The sequence below is a fragment of the Triturus cristatus genome, chromosome 1_2 (genome assembly GCF_964204655.1).
Source record: "Triturus cristatus chromosome 1_2, aTriCri1.1, whole genome shotgun sequence".
In the NCBI taxonomy this organism is placed as follows: domain Eukaryota; kingdom Metazoa; phylum Chordata; class Amphibia; order Caudata; family Salamandridae; genus Triturus; species Triturus cristatus.
In genome coordinates this window covers 925,027,786-925,043,964 of record NC_140580.1, presented here as the reverse complement: position 1 = coordinate 925,043,964, position 16,179 = coordinate 925,027,786, and the positions used below count along the sequence as shown (strand labels likewise).

At 46.9% G+C, this 16,179-nt stretch overlaps 1 protein-coding gene across 16 annotated transcripts in view; it reads right to left on the bottom strand.

Moving 5' to 3' along the window:
- KIF1B (kinesin family member 1B) overlaps positions 1–16,179 on the bottom strand; it is a 1,461,559-nt gene that overhangs the window by 907,950 nt on the left and 537,430 nt on the right. For all 16 annotated transcript variants that reach the window (XM_085609808.1, XM_085609814.1, XM_085609823.1 and 13 more), the window contains one exon: positions 5,828–6,008. In XM_085609808.1, coding sequence (XP_085465934.1) covers positions 5,828–6,008 — 181 coding nt within the window. The remainder of the gene's footprint in view (positions 1–5,827; positions 6,009–16,179) is intronic.

The window sequence follows — 16,179 nt, the reverse complement described above, 5'->3', positions numbered from 1 at the left end:
CGTCGAGATAGGGGAAGACTGGGACCCCTGATCTGCGCAGATGAGCTGCGACCACCGCCATCACTTTCGTGAACACCCGAGGGGCACTGGTGAGGCCGAAGGGGAGCACGGTAAACTGAAAGTGCTCTTGGCCCACCGTGAACCGCAGGTAACGCCGGTGGGCCGGCAGGACGGGGATGTGGAAATATGCGTCCTGCAAGTCCAACGCTACCATCCAGTCTCCAGGGTCTAGGGCAGCTAGAACCTGAGCCAAAGTTAACATCTTGAACCTTTCCTTCCGGAGGAAGGAATTGACGTTCCGGAGGTCCAAGATAGGGCGTAGGCCCCCTTTGCCCTTCTTGGGAACCAGAAAGTAGTGGGAATCAACCACGACCTACTTCTGGGCTCGGAACGCGCTCGACGGCCCCCTTGGCCAAGAGGGCCGAAACTTCCTCGTGGAGAAGATTCAAATGATCCCCCGAGATACGGTGGTGCTGCGGTGGCATGGCTGGAGGGGTCGTCTCGAAGGGGAGGGAGTAGCCCCTTCGGACGATTTGCAGCACCCACCTGTCCGATGTGATGGACCGCCAGTGGAGCAGGTGATGGCGAACTCTGCCGCCCACTGGCGTGGAATGGGCCTGAAAGCTCGGACTAGGAAGGTTTTGAGGCGGATGCTGCCGGGGTGGATGTGGGCTGACCTAGTCGTCCTCCAGAACCGCCTCGGCGGAACCCACGTCCGCGACCGCGCGCAGGTTGATTCTACGGCTGGTGGCTAGGCGCACGTGAGGAGGCACCCCTTCCTTGGCCACGAAAGGGGCGAAAGGCGGAAGTTTGCGACCGCGGGGCCGAGAGGCCCAAGGACTTGGCCGTAGCCCGGGAGTCCTTAAAGCGATTCAGCGCACTGTCCGCTTTCTCGCCAAAAAGGCAAGTGCCATCAAAGGGCATGTCCATGAGAGAGCTCTGGACATCACCCGAAAATGACGTGGACCGCAGCCAGGCGTGACGTCTAAGCGCCACTGAGGTAGAAATCGCCCTACCCAGCGAGTCCGTGGTGTCAAGCCCATATCGTATAGCATGTCGCGCGGTATCCCTCCCATCGGCCAGAGCCTGGGTAAGTCGTGTCCGGACCTCCTCCGGACACAGGGGCAGCGCGTCCTCCACCGCATCCCACAGAGAGTGGGAATAACGGTCCAAGAGACAAGCGGTGTTCAAAGACCGCAGGCCCAAACTAAGGGAGGAGAACAGCTTCTTGCCAAACTGCTCTAGTCTCTTGGAATCCCGGTCCGGCGGGGCGGTCGGGAAAGAGGATTGGGAGGTGGAGGCCTGGATAACCAGGCTCTCAGGGGTAGGGTGTTGGGACAGAAAACTGGGGTCGCCCGGAGCAGGGCGGTGGCGCCTGGCGACGTTCCTGTCCACAGGAGGAACTGTGGAGGGCTTGGACCAGGTGCCCTGTAGAACGTCAGTGAGGGCCTCATTGAATGGCAGCAGAGGCTCAGTGGAGCTTGCTGCAGACTGAAGCACCTCAGTGAGGACGTTCGTCCTCACAGCCACGGCAGGTAGCTCGAGCCCAAGGGCTGCGGCCGCCTTGCGCAGCACCACAGAGAAAGCAGCACCCTCCTCCGAAGCCACAGTCGGAGGAGAGATGAATCCAGTGTCTGGCGAGGTATCCAGGCCACTGGCCTCCCCCAGTTCATCTGCCCTGTCCTGGGACAGTTGGGCCTGAGCGGCCATAGGATCCTCGGATCCCTCCCAGTAGTCCCCATCATCCGACTCGTGGTGTAGAGGAGAAAGTAACGGAGCCGGGCGGTAGACAAAATGTGTCTCTAGCGGCGCCGATCGCGGCGTCCATCGACGCCGTACCGGCGCCGGGCCCGGAGTGGGACGGAACCGGGGCTCGACGTCGAACGGAGTCGACGTCGGCGGTGGTACCGGTGTCGACGCCGGCGGAGGAGGCGTGACGAGGTTGACCGGCGTCGACGGGGACTCGAGAACGGGTCCTACAGGCGCTTGCGGCGTCGAGGCCGGAGCCGTCAACGGCGCCGGGGCCGGAGCCACCGGCAGGCAATGCAGCCCAGTCGGGTCCGCGGGGCCCGAAGGCGCACCAGCGGGCGCCGACGGCGGAGCCAGCTTCCTCATGGCCGAGAGGAAGGCACTGACTTCCGTCGGCGTCGCATCAGTCCCAGGGACCGGAGTGTATGGGGACGTGCGCGGCGCCTGCGGCTCCGCCGGAGCCGCGGGGGTGGAACCACCCTGACCCTCGGCCGAGTCGCGCGACCGGCGAGGGGAGTCCGAAGAGCGGTGTCGCCTCTTGGACTTCTTGGAATGCTTCGACTTACCCGAAGACTTGGATCCCGACGACCGATGGTGATGTCGGCTGCGGCTCCGCGACCGATCCTTGGACCTCCTCCTGGACCGGGATCGAGAGGCGCGCGGAGCCGAGTGGCGAATCTCGAGAAGCTTACGGGACCGCTCCCGTCTAGCCTTCGAGGTCAGGACCTTGCAGTCCGAGCACGACTCCGCATCGTGATCGAGGCCCAAGCAGTAAAGGCACCGGCGGTGATGGTCCGTAACCGACATCAATCGGTTACAGTCCGTACAGGCTTTAAACCCAGGCATCCTACCGGCACCGGTGTCGAGACACGATCAAAAAGGATCAAAAAAGTTAGTCAAAAATTGACTAAAGGGGTAGCTCTCCCGGATCTGCGCTTACTGGCGCGGAAAAAAGAAGAACTGACGTCAGCGCGCGAGGGCGGCGTCTAAGTACTCCGACGACGTCATTCCGGCGCACGACGCCGACGACGGACGCGGAGCCGCAGACGACGCCTAGCGACGCGCAAGGGGTATTGCTGACGAAAAATCTTCCGGATCCAGTCTGACGCCTGGGGATATTCTAAGGTGAGGAATCTAACTAACGTGTTTCTTTCAGATAGGGCAGTGTGTGTGTGTTAGGGTACAGGGCCTCTAAGGGTGGCACAATGAGTGCTGCAGCCCTTAGGGGCCTTCCCTGGTCACAAGGCCCTGAGTACCTAGGGTACCATTTACCAGGGGCTGACATGTGGCCAGGGTTTTCCAATTTGGGTTGAAGGTTTTGGTTCAGGGAAGGAACATAGGCCCTGGGCACCTGATTGGCAGGAGTCCAGAGCACACTCAGTCAAAGTACATTCAGCAATTCAGCAAAAAGTGGGGACATACCATGCAAAAAAGATGGCACTTTCTCACAAGCACTCCCTTCTAAAGCAGACCGAGATGAGGTGGGTGCCCTCATTTAGGGGAGTGGTGGGCAGAATCTGGGTGAAGTCTAACGTCTGATCATATGTGATGAGTTCCAGGACTTATTTGTCCGATGCCATTTTCCACCATAGATGACAACATTTTGGAATTGTTTCTCGCACAGGATGGCGTAAGCAGCACCAGAACATTGTCACTGCAGGTAAGCTAGTCTAAGGGTTACTGATAGCGTTGCTAAGTCCGATATCTCTGGTATCCTCTTTGGTACAGATAACTATCTCTTTTCCAGGTCCCTCTAGAGGGTGCTTCTTTCGAAACTGAATGTGCGAAAAGATCCTGCGGTGTCAGAATCAACCTTGACTGCTTGCAAGACGTCATTGACGTGCTTGTCAAACAGAGCATCGCCATGGTAAGGTTAAAATATTAGATATCTTTGCACCTCCGGTTCTAAATGTTGTGGCCTTGAACCAATCTTAACGTCTAAGGACCATTAACCCTGTCAGTTGTGGGAAACCTATTGAAGCTATATCCATAGCGCAATCTATGTTGACTGATGAGGACGTTTCACACCCCCTGCAGAATCATCTTTTGTTTCTGCCTTTTCTGTTTTTCAGCAGAACTTCTATGTATGTGGCAATGTCTGACTATATCTGGTAGCTATACCTGCCCCATATTGCCAGTGAATTGGCAGCCCATACAGTAGCACTGGGCATAGTTGAGAACGTCTCCTTGCTGGTTAGGTGGGGTTATGAGTGACCGGGTTTTCCAGGATTGTAATTCCTCCCGGATATATCAACAATTGGAATCGGTCTCATGCTTTCTTTTTAAAATCAGAAAGAGAACAAAGCGATTTCTTATTTGCTATCGGAAATTGGAAGCGGTTGGTCACTCATTCCTTAAGAGTCTGGATACCATCAAAAATCATCTAGTGGGTAAGCCACAGGTTGTGGGTCTATCATCAGCAGATGTAAATATGTTGTTCCTGGGAAGCATGGTAATATATTTGACACTGGGGTCATTCTTTTCAGTGGCAGGAGCATCGGAGGATGCTGACATATCTGGCATGATGTGACCTTGCAGGCTCGGAAAAATTTTAGTAGTAATCCTGTAACATCCCCTGTAGATCTAGTATTAGAGCTACATAGACCTGACCCATGCTCTGAAGTTATGCTTTCGTTGTTTGTCTCATCATCGGGTCGTAGTCGACGAGCTGGACGTTTGACTAGGCTGACGTCGACAATGTTTGTCGTAGACAATGCAATTATAGACCATGCCATTGTAGACAAGCCCGTCATAGACCACGTCATGGTAGACCACGTCATCGTAGACCAAGTCATCGCAGATGAGGCCGTCGTCATAGACAAACCATCATAGACAACCGTCATAACTGAGGCTGTCGTAGACGACCGTCATAGACTATGCCATTGTAGGCGAGGCCACTCTTAGATGAGGCCACCATAAATGAGCCCATCGTAGATGAGCCCATCGTAGATGAGGCCGGCGTAGATGAGGCTGGCGTAGACGACCGTCTTAGATGAGCATCGTAGAAGAGGCTGTCATAGAACACTAATGTAGATACTACTGTTGTCGACAACCATCGACGATGACCGTCATAGACAAGGCCGTCATAGACAGGGGTGTCATAGACAAGGCCGTCATAGACAACCATCATAGCCGATTCCATTGTAGACGAGGCCATCATTGGTGAGGCAGTAATAGTCGACATGGTTGCTAACGAGGATTTTGACAGCAGTTTTACCGTAGACACCTCATTGTCAGGTTATGAGGATTTCCCTGATGCAGTGTCGGGCTGAAGAGGGAGTTGTAAGGTCTGCCTCCAAGGAAGCTTTCCAAATTTCTCTCTCTTTGAGAAATGCCTTATCAAGACTCCTGGTAAGACTTTATGGCTTTTCTGCTCACTCTCTGGAAACCCTTGGCACAACCTCTCCCTTTGATCTCTCCTGTACGGTGCTGTTGTCTGATTGGTTATATTTAAAGTTTGGTTCTTTAAAAAAAAAAAAAGGGACAGATCGGCTATTAAATTGACTTTTTCATTGATACATACCACTTTATTATGGTACTGTGGGACTCACAGGTTTTCTCACAGAAACTGTATTTTACATAGCAAGGTACTAGATTGCTAATTTGGACGAACCACTCCCACAAAGCACTAATATGGTCTCCTATATTTACATATTACCAATGTTATGGCTCACAACTAGAGGAGATATGGTAAACACGTTTCTTTGCACCACTGCATTCAAGGATATTAAACCCTCACTGACTTCTACCCTGGTGGTTGTGAAGATTGTATATACTGTTACTGGTTTGTATATACTGTAACTGGTTCTTGACCCACGGGCTGCTGCTCCATAATCTATTAAAGTGTAGGCTGAAGAATGACATGCCAACTCCACATATTTTCCAAAAATCTACAACAGGTCAGCACCGCTACTTAAACCGGAGACTGAGAGGCAGTCCCATGTCAGAATAGTATCTTGCCCTACAAAATGAGAAGAAACAATGGCAAGCTGCCACTAGTCCCGCAGTTTGCAGCAAGACTATGCAAAATGATTCTGTACATTTCAAGGACTGCATTCAGCTCCGTTGAAGATTTTACCTTTTCTCCATCTCCTGCTTCATATCGATGCCCTGTTTTTCTAACAATTCCCTCTGCGCGAAGGTCCAATCCACAGGCTCAGAAGGAGTTTCGGCTGATGGAGTCTTCTCACGCTCTGCTCGAGCCTGCTCAGGGTGGTTAAATCGAAACACATGATTTTTCCCCATGATGATACGGTTTCCTAATCAGAAAGGAAAATTAAAATAATTTTATTTAAAACAGAGCACAAACAGCAATATTACCAGTGGAGCCTTGTCTATACAGCAGGATATCATCCAAGCAGCTCGGGGACTTCATTGCTTTTGCCTCTTCAATAACATTCATATTACATATGATGTCCTACAGATTTAGCACTACCACCTAAGAAGTAAATAGTTATCTGTAACCGCCACGCCCACCTGTGGGATCCGTGGATTCTTGCAAATGTACTCCTAATAGCAGTGTATAAGAACAGTAATTGAAAAAACAATTTAAAAAAAATGGTCATTACAAACACAAGTCATTCTCATTTCCAAAACACTTGTTTTTAAAATATGAAAACAAGTGATTTCCATAGTATACAGACTCCTACGAAGGAAAAATAGTTTTGCATCCCTTATGCTAGCAAAAGACCTACCACAATTGAAGCATGCCACACAAACAGTCGGATTCACTGTGACAGTTACTCAGTTCAGTTTATCTTGGTCTACTGAAAGATGTGAAGCCTGCGTGAATTTGTATGGCATTCTCAGAAAGGTTTTTTTTTTTTTACTTAATGAAGATATTAATAGAGAATTGGTGACAGTTTTATTTTCCTTTGCTATTAAAGCATCTTCATCAATAGTAATAAAGCCAAAATAAAATTGTAATTTTATCCCTTCCTATGGCAGTGGAAGACAGTAAAGGATAGAAGCAATTTGGCAAGAACGAGCGTTGCCTATATACTCTGGAAAATGAAGCATTTGGAAATGATCATTGTAGGAGAGATAAGGAGGGAGAGAAGAAGAGAGGGAGACAGGAGGAGAAAGAGCGTTTGGCGTTCCACTCTGCTCTTTCCTTAATTATCGCAATGGAAAATCTCAAAAAACATTTAAAGAAGGTAATGGTGTCCAGCAATGAAAACATGTTGGAGAAACCCCTTGTTTTTTTTATTTATAAATCTGTTTATTAAGTTTGCAGGTAAAAGCACACATTACATCATAATCAATCAGTGAGCATCGTAATATATAACCATGAGCTGAGTTTCTGTGCATAGCATATACATTCTAGCCTCGTGACATTATCAGGAAAGGGAGTGACAGAGCCCTCTTGTACAACCAGCTAGTCTTTGAAGCACGATATCACCACGCATAATGCCAGGGCCGCAGATCTAGTGGAGTGCATCCGCCCACCCTCTCCTGGTTCAGGTATGTGCTAATCCCGGTGCATCCCCAAACAGGTATACAAACAGTGCTAAACTCCCCGTTTAGTAACTGGGTGGCCGTTTTCTCGACAGCCTAGCAACTAAGATAACTACCAACAGCAGCTCGCAAGTTCTAGTCTAGACGGCCCCTCCCTTCTGATCCCCCGCCCCGCCATGTTCCGACTTCTCCAGTCCCCCCCACCAGGATCGGCTCTAGCACTAAGAGTCCATCCTAGGCATGCACTGTCTACACTTTAATGCCTGTCAGTCACACCAGCGCGGCAGCTCAACCAGACGAACAGCGCCTCGCCATCCAACGCAGCCTCTACAGCGTAGACCCGCTACCTCCCGGGGCCACCTCTTCAGATTGCAGTAGCGCCCGCAGCATCTCCCCCCATTGGGATGCGACAGGCGTCATTCTAAGCCCCAGCGTCTCTTCCCGCCGAAGCGCCACCTCCTCCGCTTTCGCCCACACCAGCAAAGAGCTACGCCATGCTCGCACATGTGGCGCAGCGTCTGCCTTCCAGCGTTTGGTGATAAGTCGCTTTGCCACTATGATCCCCAAATCAAGAAAACGAGAGGCCACCTTAGCCGGGGCTGGCCGGTGAAAGAGATGTAATAAATAAGTGGGCCACTCGAGTGGAATTTCCCGGCTTGTACACCGACGGAGCTCCTCATGGACCGCCTGCCAGTACAACCGTAACGCAGGGCATCCCCACAGCATGTGGAGCAGGTCGTTGGAGAAACCCCTTGTTGATTAATGAGAATCCATTAACAGTGAAAGCCAAAACACATAGCTCCTTAACAATTCTTTGGAGAAGCCAGCACTTAATTGGTTAGGTAGCCAATATTCCTTTCGCACTGCAATGGGAAAAGCTCTGAATTAAGTAGAAAAGGAGGACAGACTCTGATAAGCTTTGAGCTATACTCTGCAATACAACACAAATTCAGGCATGTACAGATGGGAAAAGATGCATAGGCACCCAGACTCAATCATAAAGACAAGGATGAGATGGGTCCTAAAATAAATAAATCTACAAAAATGTGTTTCATTAACTGATGGGAAAGACGATTTCTGCAAGTGGTTTTCCTAGGTCCTCCCCACTCTCCAATTGGCCACATACAATTCTCCCATCCCTCCCCCTAATCTCAGAAAAAGTCAGGAATGGACTGGTCAGGTGACATATCATCAACACAGACAGCTTTTTTTATTATATTGAACCTAAACCATAATTGTTTGGGCGAAACCATCGTCATACCAGATTGAGCACTATACAGCATTTCAGCGAAACTGAGACCACCAGCGCAATTAGCAAAGGGAGCTATAGTAGTGAGTGCAGGCAAACCAAGAATACGCTACTCGATTTAGAGTTTAGAGGACAGCTTACTCCATTAAAAACATGGCACAGTACCTTATCCATCACACCCACAGGCCATCCAATCTGTTTAAAGTTGGGCAGACAATCCTCTTTCTGATGGCTCCTCCTATTGGAAACCTTACCCCGATGGGCTGGCACAGTAAGACCTGTTGGAGTGATTACATCAAGCTGCCCACCTTATTTAGAGCAGCGGTCTGATTTTGTATTTTTCTGCCCATCAGTGCTGATAAAAACCTGCTGGTATTGGACAAAACAAAATGACTACCACACTTTACAAGAATATTCTCAGGGTGTGGGAGTCATTAGTTTATTGATTTATAAAAACAAACTCTTGCTTTAGGAGTTTGAATCTGAATGTGAAAAAAACAGGCACATGAAAGACAGTGACAGGAAAATGTGGGGATCGAAGCACAGATACCAGCACCAATCTTAACGTCTCACAGAATTTAGGCAGAGGACAAGGTGCAAAAGAGCCTGGGACACAATCCCCTACGTCCCAACAATAGGGAAACCAGGAGAGACCCAACTGGTTCCTCTAAAACCATACAACATAAGATAGCTCTGCACACTTGTGAATATTCAATTTTAACAACCCACAGTAGGGTACAGTTATAGTATAGTTATATGCTTAAGTAAAAAACAACGTTATTCAGTTGGTGTTGAGTTTTCATCTTTTATTCATTATGCAACCACCAACGCGTTTCGTCCACACATAGACTTCTTCAGGGCTACAAAGATATATAGAAAAATACTATTTACAATATTAAATCTACAAACATTAAAAACGTTTTTACAAAAGTATGTACAATATTATCATTTATTATTTTATTATTTTTTACTTTTACAGAGCAAAGCAGAATACCCGTATGAATTCAATTAGTAATTTTTTGTTTCCAAAGAATATGAACAAGGCATATGTTGTATACAGGGTGTATATATACAATCCCGAACCTATCATGATATAGACTAAATATTGAACGGATCGATCTTGTATCACAAAACATTGTTGTATTGATTAATGATAAATACAATAGAGTTTTTACAACCCAATAGGGTGTATACACAAAGATTCTTGTAGATAGGACTGCTCCTCTTTCCCTTTTCTATATATATGGTTTTTTAAAATAGGTTCGGGATTGTATATATACACCCTGTATACAACGTATGCCTTGTTCATATTCTTTGGAAACAAAAAATTACTAATTGAATTCATACGGGTATTCTGCTTTGCTCTGTAAAAGTAAAAAAGAATAAAATAATAAATGATAATATTGTACATACTTTTGTAAAAACGTTTTTAATGTTTGTAGATTTAATATTGTAAATAGTATTTTTTCTATATATCTTTGTAGCCCTGAAGAAGTCCATGTGTGGACGAAACGCGTTGGCGGTTGCATAATGAATAAAAGATGAAAACTCAACACCAACTGAATAACGTTGTTTTTTACTAAAGCATATAACTATACATGAAAGACAGTGCTCTGGCGCCACACTTGCAGTGCCTTCAGAGAAACCCTCCTGACTGTGGTTCCTCTAAAGGCACATATCACAGCTGGGCTAGAGGTGATCTCTAAATATTGAAGGCCGGGTGTAGTCCATCAGGGTGGTGGCCGTAATGTCCTCTGCTACTGTGACGGATGGCAGGTCACCTGTCAAAATTTAAATCAAGCCAGAAGTGTTTTTTAATTGTGGGCATTCCAAAACTGTGACCATTTAGTGATCAGGGGCTTTTATTGCTTCTGGATTGTGTTGCCTCTTTGCTGGCATCTACAGCTACAGGTGCTGAGCCTTTCTATATTTTGCAACTCTGAGGGGAAAAAGGTGGTGTAGGATCGTTATCATCATCAATAAGTCAGCATACTAAGTGCAGAGCCCTTTTCTGCCTGCATGGCCGTGTATCCCAATGACACAATATTTAAGCTGTTTGAATTACTGCCAAAGATCCCCAATTAGATCATGTTTTTTAAACATATGTGTTTAGTTTCCCTAGCTGAGACCAAGGCACTACAGATTTGTGTATTGTATGAATCCTCTCTCTGGCCGGTGTCCTTCCTGGCTAGGATCCCAGCAATAGGTATGTTCCCTATGAATGCCATGGAAGCTCCAACTTTCCTAGTAGTGAGCATTTAGGGAAAAGGTAGAAGTCGTTTAGCTTTTATATAGCATGTTTGGATGCAATGAACTATCCATCTTGAAATGCTTGATTTTGAAACTGCCTTTCCCATGCGAGGTGGGGCAAAGGCAAAAAACAATTGTTTTGTTTTACTAAAGGATTTAGTCCTGTCAATGTAATACATTAGTGCCCTTTTAACATCGAATGTGTATAGTGCTCCTTCCGCAACTGTGTCTGGTTGCTGGAAAAACAGGTAAATCAATGGATTGCTTAATATGAAAAGTAGAAACCACTTTTGGTAGGATTTTTGGGTTAGTTCTGAGCACTATATCACGATGTAGTTAAAAAAAAAAAAGGTTCTTCAAGAGTTAGCGCCTGAATTTTACTGACTCTTCTAAGGGAAGTAATAGCAATTAAAAAGGCAAGTCACCATGAAAGCTACTGTAATTGACAAGAATATAATGGTTCCAAAGGAGGACACATTAGTCTTGTTAGGGCAATGTTTAAATTCCATGCTAGTGCAGGTGGAATTCTAGGAGGAATTACCCTTTCAAGTCTCTCCATTAAGCTTTGATAACTGGAATTCTAAACACAGACATGTGTTGTCTGTTTTGCAGATATGCCGCAGTTGCTGCAAGATGTAATCATATAGAACTGTATGCTAAGCCTGCAGTTTGTAAATGCAATAGATAAAGCATAATCGTGTGTACCTTTGTATGAAGGTTGATGTCTTGTTTGTGGCAGAAGACAACAAAGAGCTTCCATTTTGCTGCATAACACTTTCTTGTGGTAGGTTTACGAGCCTCTTTAAGAATGTTCATAGTCTTGAGGTAAATTTTAGTATCCAAATTCCCAGACTTCAGGAGTCAAATTGCAAGATTCGTTTCTTTGAGATTGGGATGCCTTAGTGTCCCATGGTTCTGTGTGAGAAGGTTCAGGTTGAGGTGAAGCTTCTTGTGTGGGACAAGAGACATCTCCATGAGTGTTGAGTTTCCTGATCTCTAATGGAAGTAGTGGGAGAGGTGGAAAAGTGTATGCAAATATCCCTGAGCAATTTATCCATAGAACATTGCCCTTGGATTGATGGTGTGGATATCTGCTTGCGAAGTATGGGCATTTCACGTTTTCTTTTGTTGCAAACATGTCTATTTCTGGAAAACCCCACTTTTGACAGTATGGTTGAAGCACGCTGGGGTGAATCTCCCATTCCTGGACTTGTTGCGTTCTACTTAGAGAGTCCGCAATTTGATTGCTTGTCCCTGGGAAATGTTCTGCTAGCAGTTGAATGTTGTAGTGTGTTGCTAACTTCCATATTTTCTGAGCTAATTGAGATAATTGGAGAGAGTGTGTCCCCCTCCTGTTTTGGTAAATAATATATAGATGTTATATTGTCTGTTCGAATTAGGACAACTTTGTGCTGTAGGTGAATTAGAAAGGCTTTCATTGCAAGATGAACAGCTTGCAGCTCTAAGTGACAGATGAAATAAGTTACTTACTTTTAACTGCAGTTATCCAGTATTGGTATCTTTCATAGATTCACATGCCTGAATCATTCCCCGTCGTCGAAGTGGGAGTCCCACGGTACATATAACAAAGTAGTAAATAGTCAAATCCATAGGCCATGGAGGTAATAATGCATTCCATAGCCTATTAGCCTCCTTTTACAAAAAGGACCAAACTCAAAACACAACCAATCAGAAGCCGGAACCCTCTAGATCCTTCCCAAGAAAGGATGAATCCCTCTGATTTCCAGCACAAGTGTGATTAGTACTGTAACACAGAGGAGCCACTCCGGAGAGGAGGGTGGGTTGCGTGTGAATCTATGAAAGATACCAATACTGGATAACTGCAGTTATTGGTAAGTAACTTATTCTCTTATCCAGTATTGGGGTATCTTTCATAGATTCACATGCCTGAATCAGAATAGAAAGCAATCCCGTCCATGTATAGATATATATATATATATATATATATATATACACACACACACACATATATATATATACATATACACACATATATATATATACACATTTATATACATATACACATATATATTATCTACTGGCGGTCGCCAGTAGATAGTTATAGTTAGGACAGAGTTTCCATAGGAAATCTGAAAATTCTATTTTGAATAACTTTGGCGCCGGTTGACGAATCCTCGCGAAATTTTCAAAACTAATGGGGCGCTCCGCTCAGCTCCTACCCTGAAAGTTTCGGGGTGATTCGTCAAGCGGGGGCTGAGAAAAAAGGGGGGTCCCAAAACGCGTTTTCCCCATGCATTTTCATATAGGACCTTTAGTCGAAGGTACAGCCCGAACGGCTGAACAGAATTACTTGAAATTTGGCAAAGAGGTAGTCCTCAGGTCAGGGATGTGCCTTTTGCATATATAGAGTCAATCTGTTCAGTAGTTCCTGAGAGAATTGCAGTTAAAAGTACATAAATATCTATAGGCGCGCACCGTGCGCGCACCTCAACGTGCGCGAGCGTAATTCTGATAGGTGGTTACAGGTCAGTCAACGTTCTAATCGGTCGAAATCAGGAAGTGTCGGCCGCCATTTTGTGTGTTTTGTGTGTGACAGTGAAAAAGAAAGGTGGAGAACGTGAAAATGGGGCAGGGTAGAGAGTTCCTGACCCCCTAGTCTTTGTTAGGGGGTCCCTGAAGGACCCCGAAGGGTGAAAAAAACACTTAATCTTTTTTTCAAAAATATGCGGGGTGCGCGCACCGTGAAAAACCTTTAAAAAAATATATATATATATATAAAAAAATATAATAAAACATACATAACTTAGCATTTAAAAAACCTTACAAATTCACTTAAAAAAACATAGGTTTCACACACGTTATAGTTAGGAATCAGCATTTAAAAAACCTTGCAAATTCACTTAAAAAACCATAGGTTTCACACATGTTATAGTTAGCTGGACATTTCACTCGTAAAAAACCATTGAAATTCCCCCGTTATAGTTAGTTCAGATAACTATAACTCGCGCGACCGCCACTCTATCACAAGGATGATGTCATGAGTGATGTCATGAGTGATGCACTGACCATGTCATGAGTGATGTAATATGTGACGTCATGAGCAGTGGATTGCGGGCGCGCGAGTTATAGTTATCTGAACTAACTATAACGGGGGAATTTCAATGTTTTTTTACGAGTGAAATGTCCAGCTAACTATAACATGTGTGAAACCTATGGTTTTTAAGTGAATTATCTACTGGCGACTGCCAGTAGATAGTTATAGTTAGGACCGTGTTTCCATAGGAAATCTGAAAATTCTATTTTGAATAACTTTGGCGTCTGTTGACGAATCCTCGCGAAATTTTCAAAACTAATGGGGCGCTCCGCTCAGCTCCTATCCTGAAAGTCTCGGGGTGATTAGTCAAGCGGGGGTCGAGAAAAAGGGGGGTCCCAAAACGCATTTTCCCCATGCATTTTTCCATAGGACCTTTAGTCGAAGGTACAGCCCGAACGGCTGAACAGAATTACTTGAAATTTGGCAGAGAGGTAGTCCTCAGCTCAGGGAAGTGCCTTTTGCATGTATGGAGTAAATCTGTTCAGTATTTCCTGAGTAATAATTTGGGTCACCCATGTGTCCGATGTTATGGACTCCCAGGTGTGAATAAAGTTTTGCAGTCTGCCCCCGACCGGAGTGGGATGGTCTGGGGGGAGCGAGGGGAAGTCATTGTGAGGGCGGTGTGGCAGAACGGGTGGTGTTGGTTTTGCCCGTGCCCTTATTGTTGTTGCCCCTGTATCCACCTCTTTAGTAGCCCTTTGAGAAGGTAGTTTGAGGAGGGGACTTGTAGGAGGTAGAGGCACTATCGGTGGAGTAGCCTCTGCCTGTGCTACGAAAGGACGAACGTCGAAAGGAGCGTCTAGGGGTTTGGGATTGTAATGCCCCCATAGACTTTGCTGTGTCCGTGTCCTTTTTCATTTTTTCTAATGCTTCGTCCACCTTTGGCCCAAATAGGTGTTGTTGGTCGAAGGGGTGATTTACTATGGATGCCTGGACTTCTGGCTTAAACCCTGAGATCCTGAGCCAGGCATGACGGCGAAGCAGGACACTAGTATTTATAGCTCTAGAAGCAGTGTCCGCTGCGTCGAGGGCACATTTAATGGAGGTGTTAGTAATGAGCTTACCCTCCTGTATTAGGTCACGAGCTTTACGTTTGTGTTTCTCTGGGAGGTGTTGCATAAGAGCCTCTAGCTCATCGTAGTGTGCTCTGTCATAACGCGCAAGCAGGGCCTGTGTATTCGCAATGCGCCAAATGTTTGCGGCTTGCGAGGCAGTGCGTTTACCAGACGCATCTAAGAGTTTTGATTCCTTATCTGGCGGTGGAGCCTCACCTGAGGACTGGGAGTTGGACCGCTTTCTAGCTGTGGACACAACTAGTGAATCTAAAGGAGCAGGTCCTTTAATGTATGCAGGATCTGTGGGGGCTGCTTTGTACTTTTTTTCTATTCTGGGGTTTAAGACCCTGGCCCTGACTGGGTCCTTGAACACCTCTGCAGCATGTTTGGTAACACCCTTAAGCATGGGCAAGATGGCTGTAGATTTATCTTGAATATCAAATGTATCCAGTAAGAAATCTTCCTCAACTGGTTCACTATGTAGTTCTACCCCATGATAGTGTGCTGCTCACTGCACTAAGTGGTGAAACCCTAGTGAGTCCTCCGGGGGAGATGGCCTGGATGGGTAGAGGTCATCCTGAGGAACATCTGGTATGTCAGGGTTTTGGTAATCTTCCCATGGGTCTGGGGTCCCTGGGGGTGTGGGGCCCATCGGGGCGTCCGCTGGATCATAATCTGGATCCCCGTAATCCGGTTCTGGGGATGGGGTTGGGGAGTGATGAGGCAAGGGTGGCGGAGACGTGGGAGGGAGAGGAGGTGGAGGAGGTGTAGGAGGTGTAGGGGAGGGCACTCTGAGAGGAGATGTGGCAGAGTCCTTCCGTTTTGGCGGTGGAGGAGGAGCTGGTGTGTCAAGACGTCTTTTCTTGATAGACAAAATCAAGAGCCCAGTCTTTGGATCCTTCGTTAAGGTTTTTTGAGAAGGATCAGGTGTAAATAGTTCCATTGGCACCGAATTGTCCGCTGGCGCCGATGTTTTCGGAGCCGAGGACTTGGGTGGTTTCTCTGCGCCATGCTTTTTTGGAACCTCCGGATTTTTCGGTGTCGAGGTAGGCTTCGGCGAGGGAGCGTCGGTGCCGAGGGATTTATGCTTGTGTTTTGTCGGCACCGAGAGTCCAGGCTTCGGCACCGGTGGCTTCGGAGCTGAGCTGGGTGTCACTTTCTTCGGTGCCGAACGGTGTTTGTCGGCACCAGGAGTAGGCTGGCTCGAGCCCGAGCTGCCGTGAGACTTGTGATGCTTCGACACCGGGCCCGAAGGTGGAGTGATAGAAGCTGCATGTTTGGTTTTCCCTAGGCCCGGAGGCGAAGGTGTAACCGGAGTCTCTTTGGATATGGGCGCGGGGGTG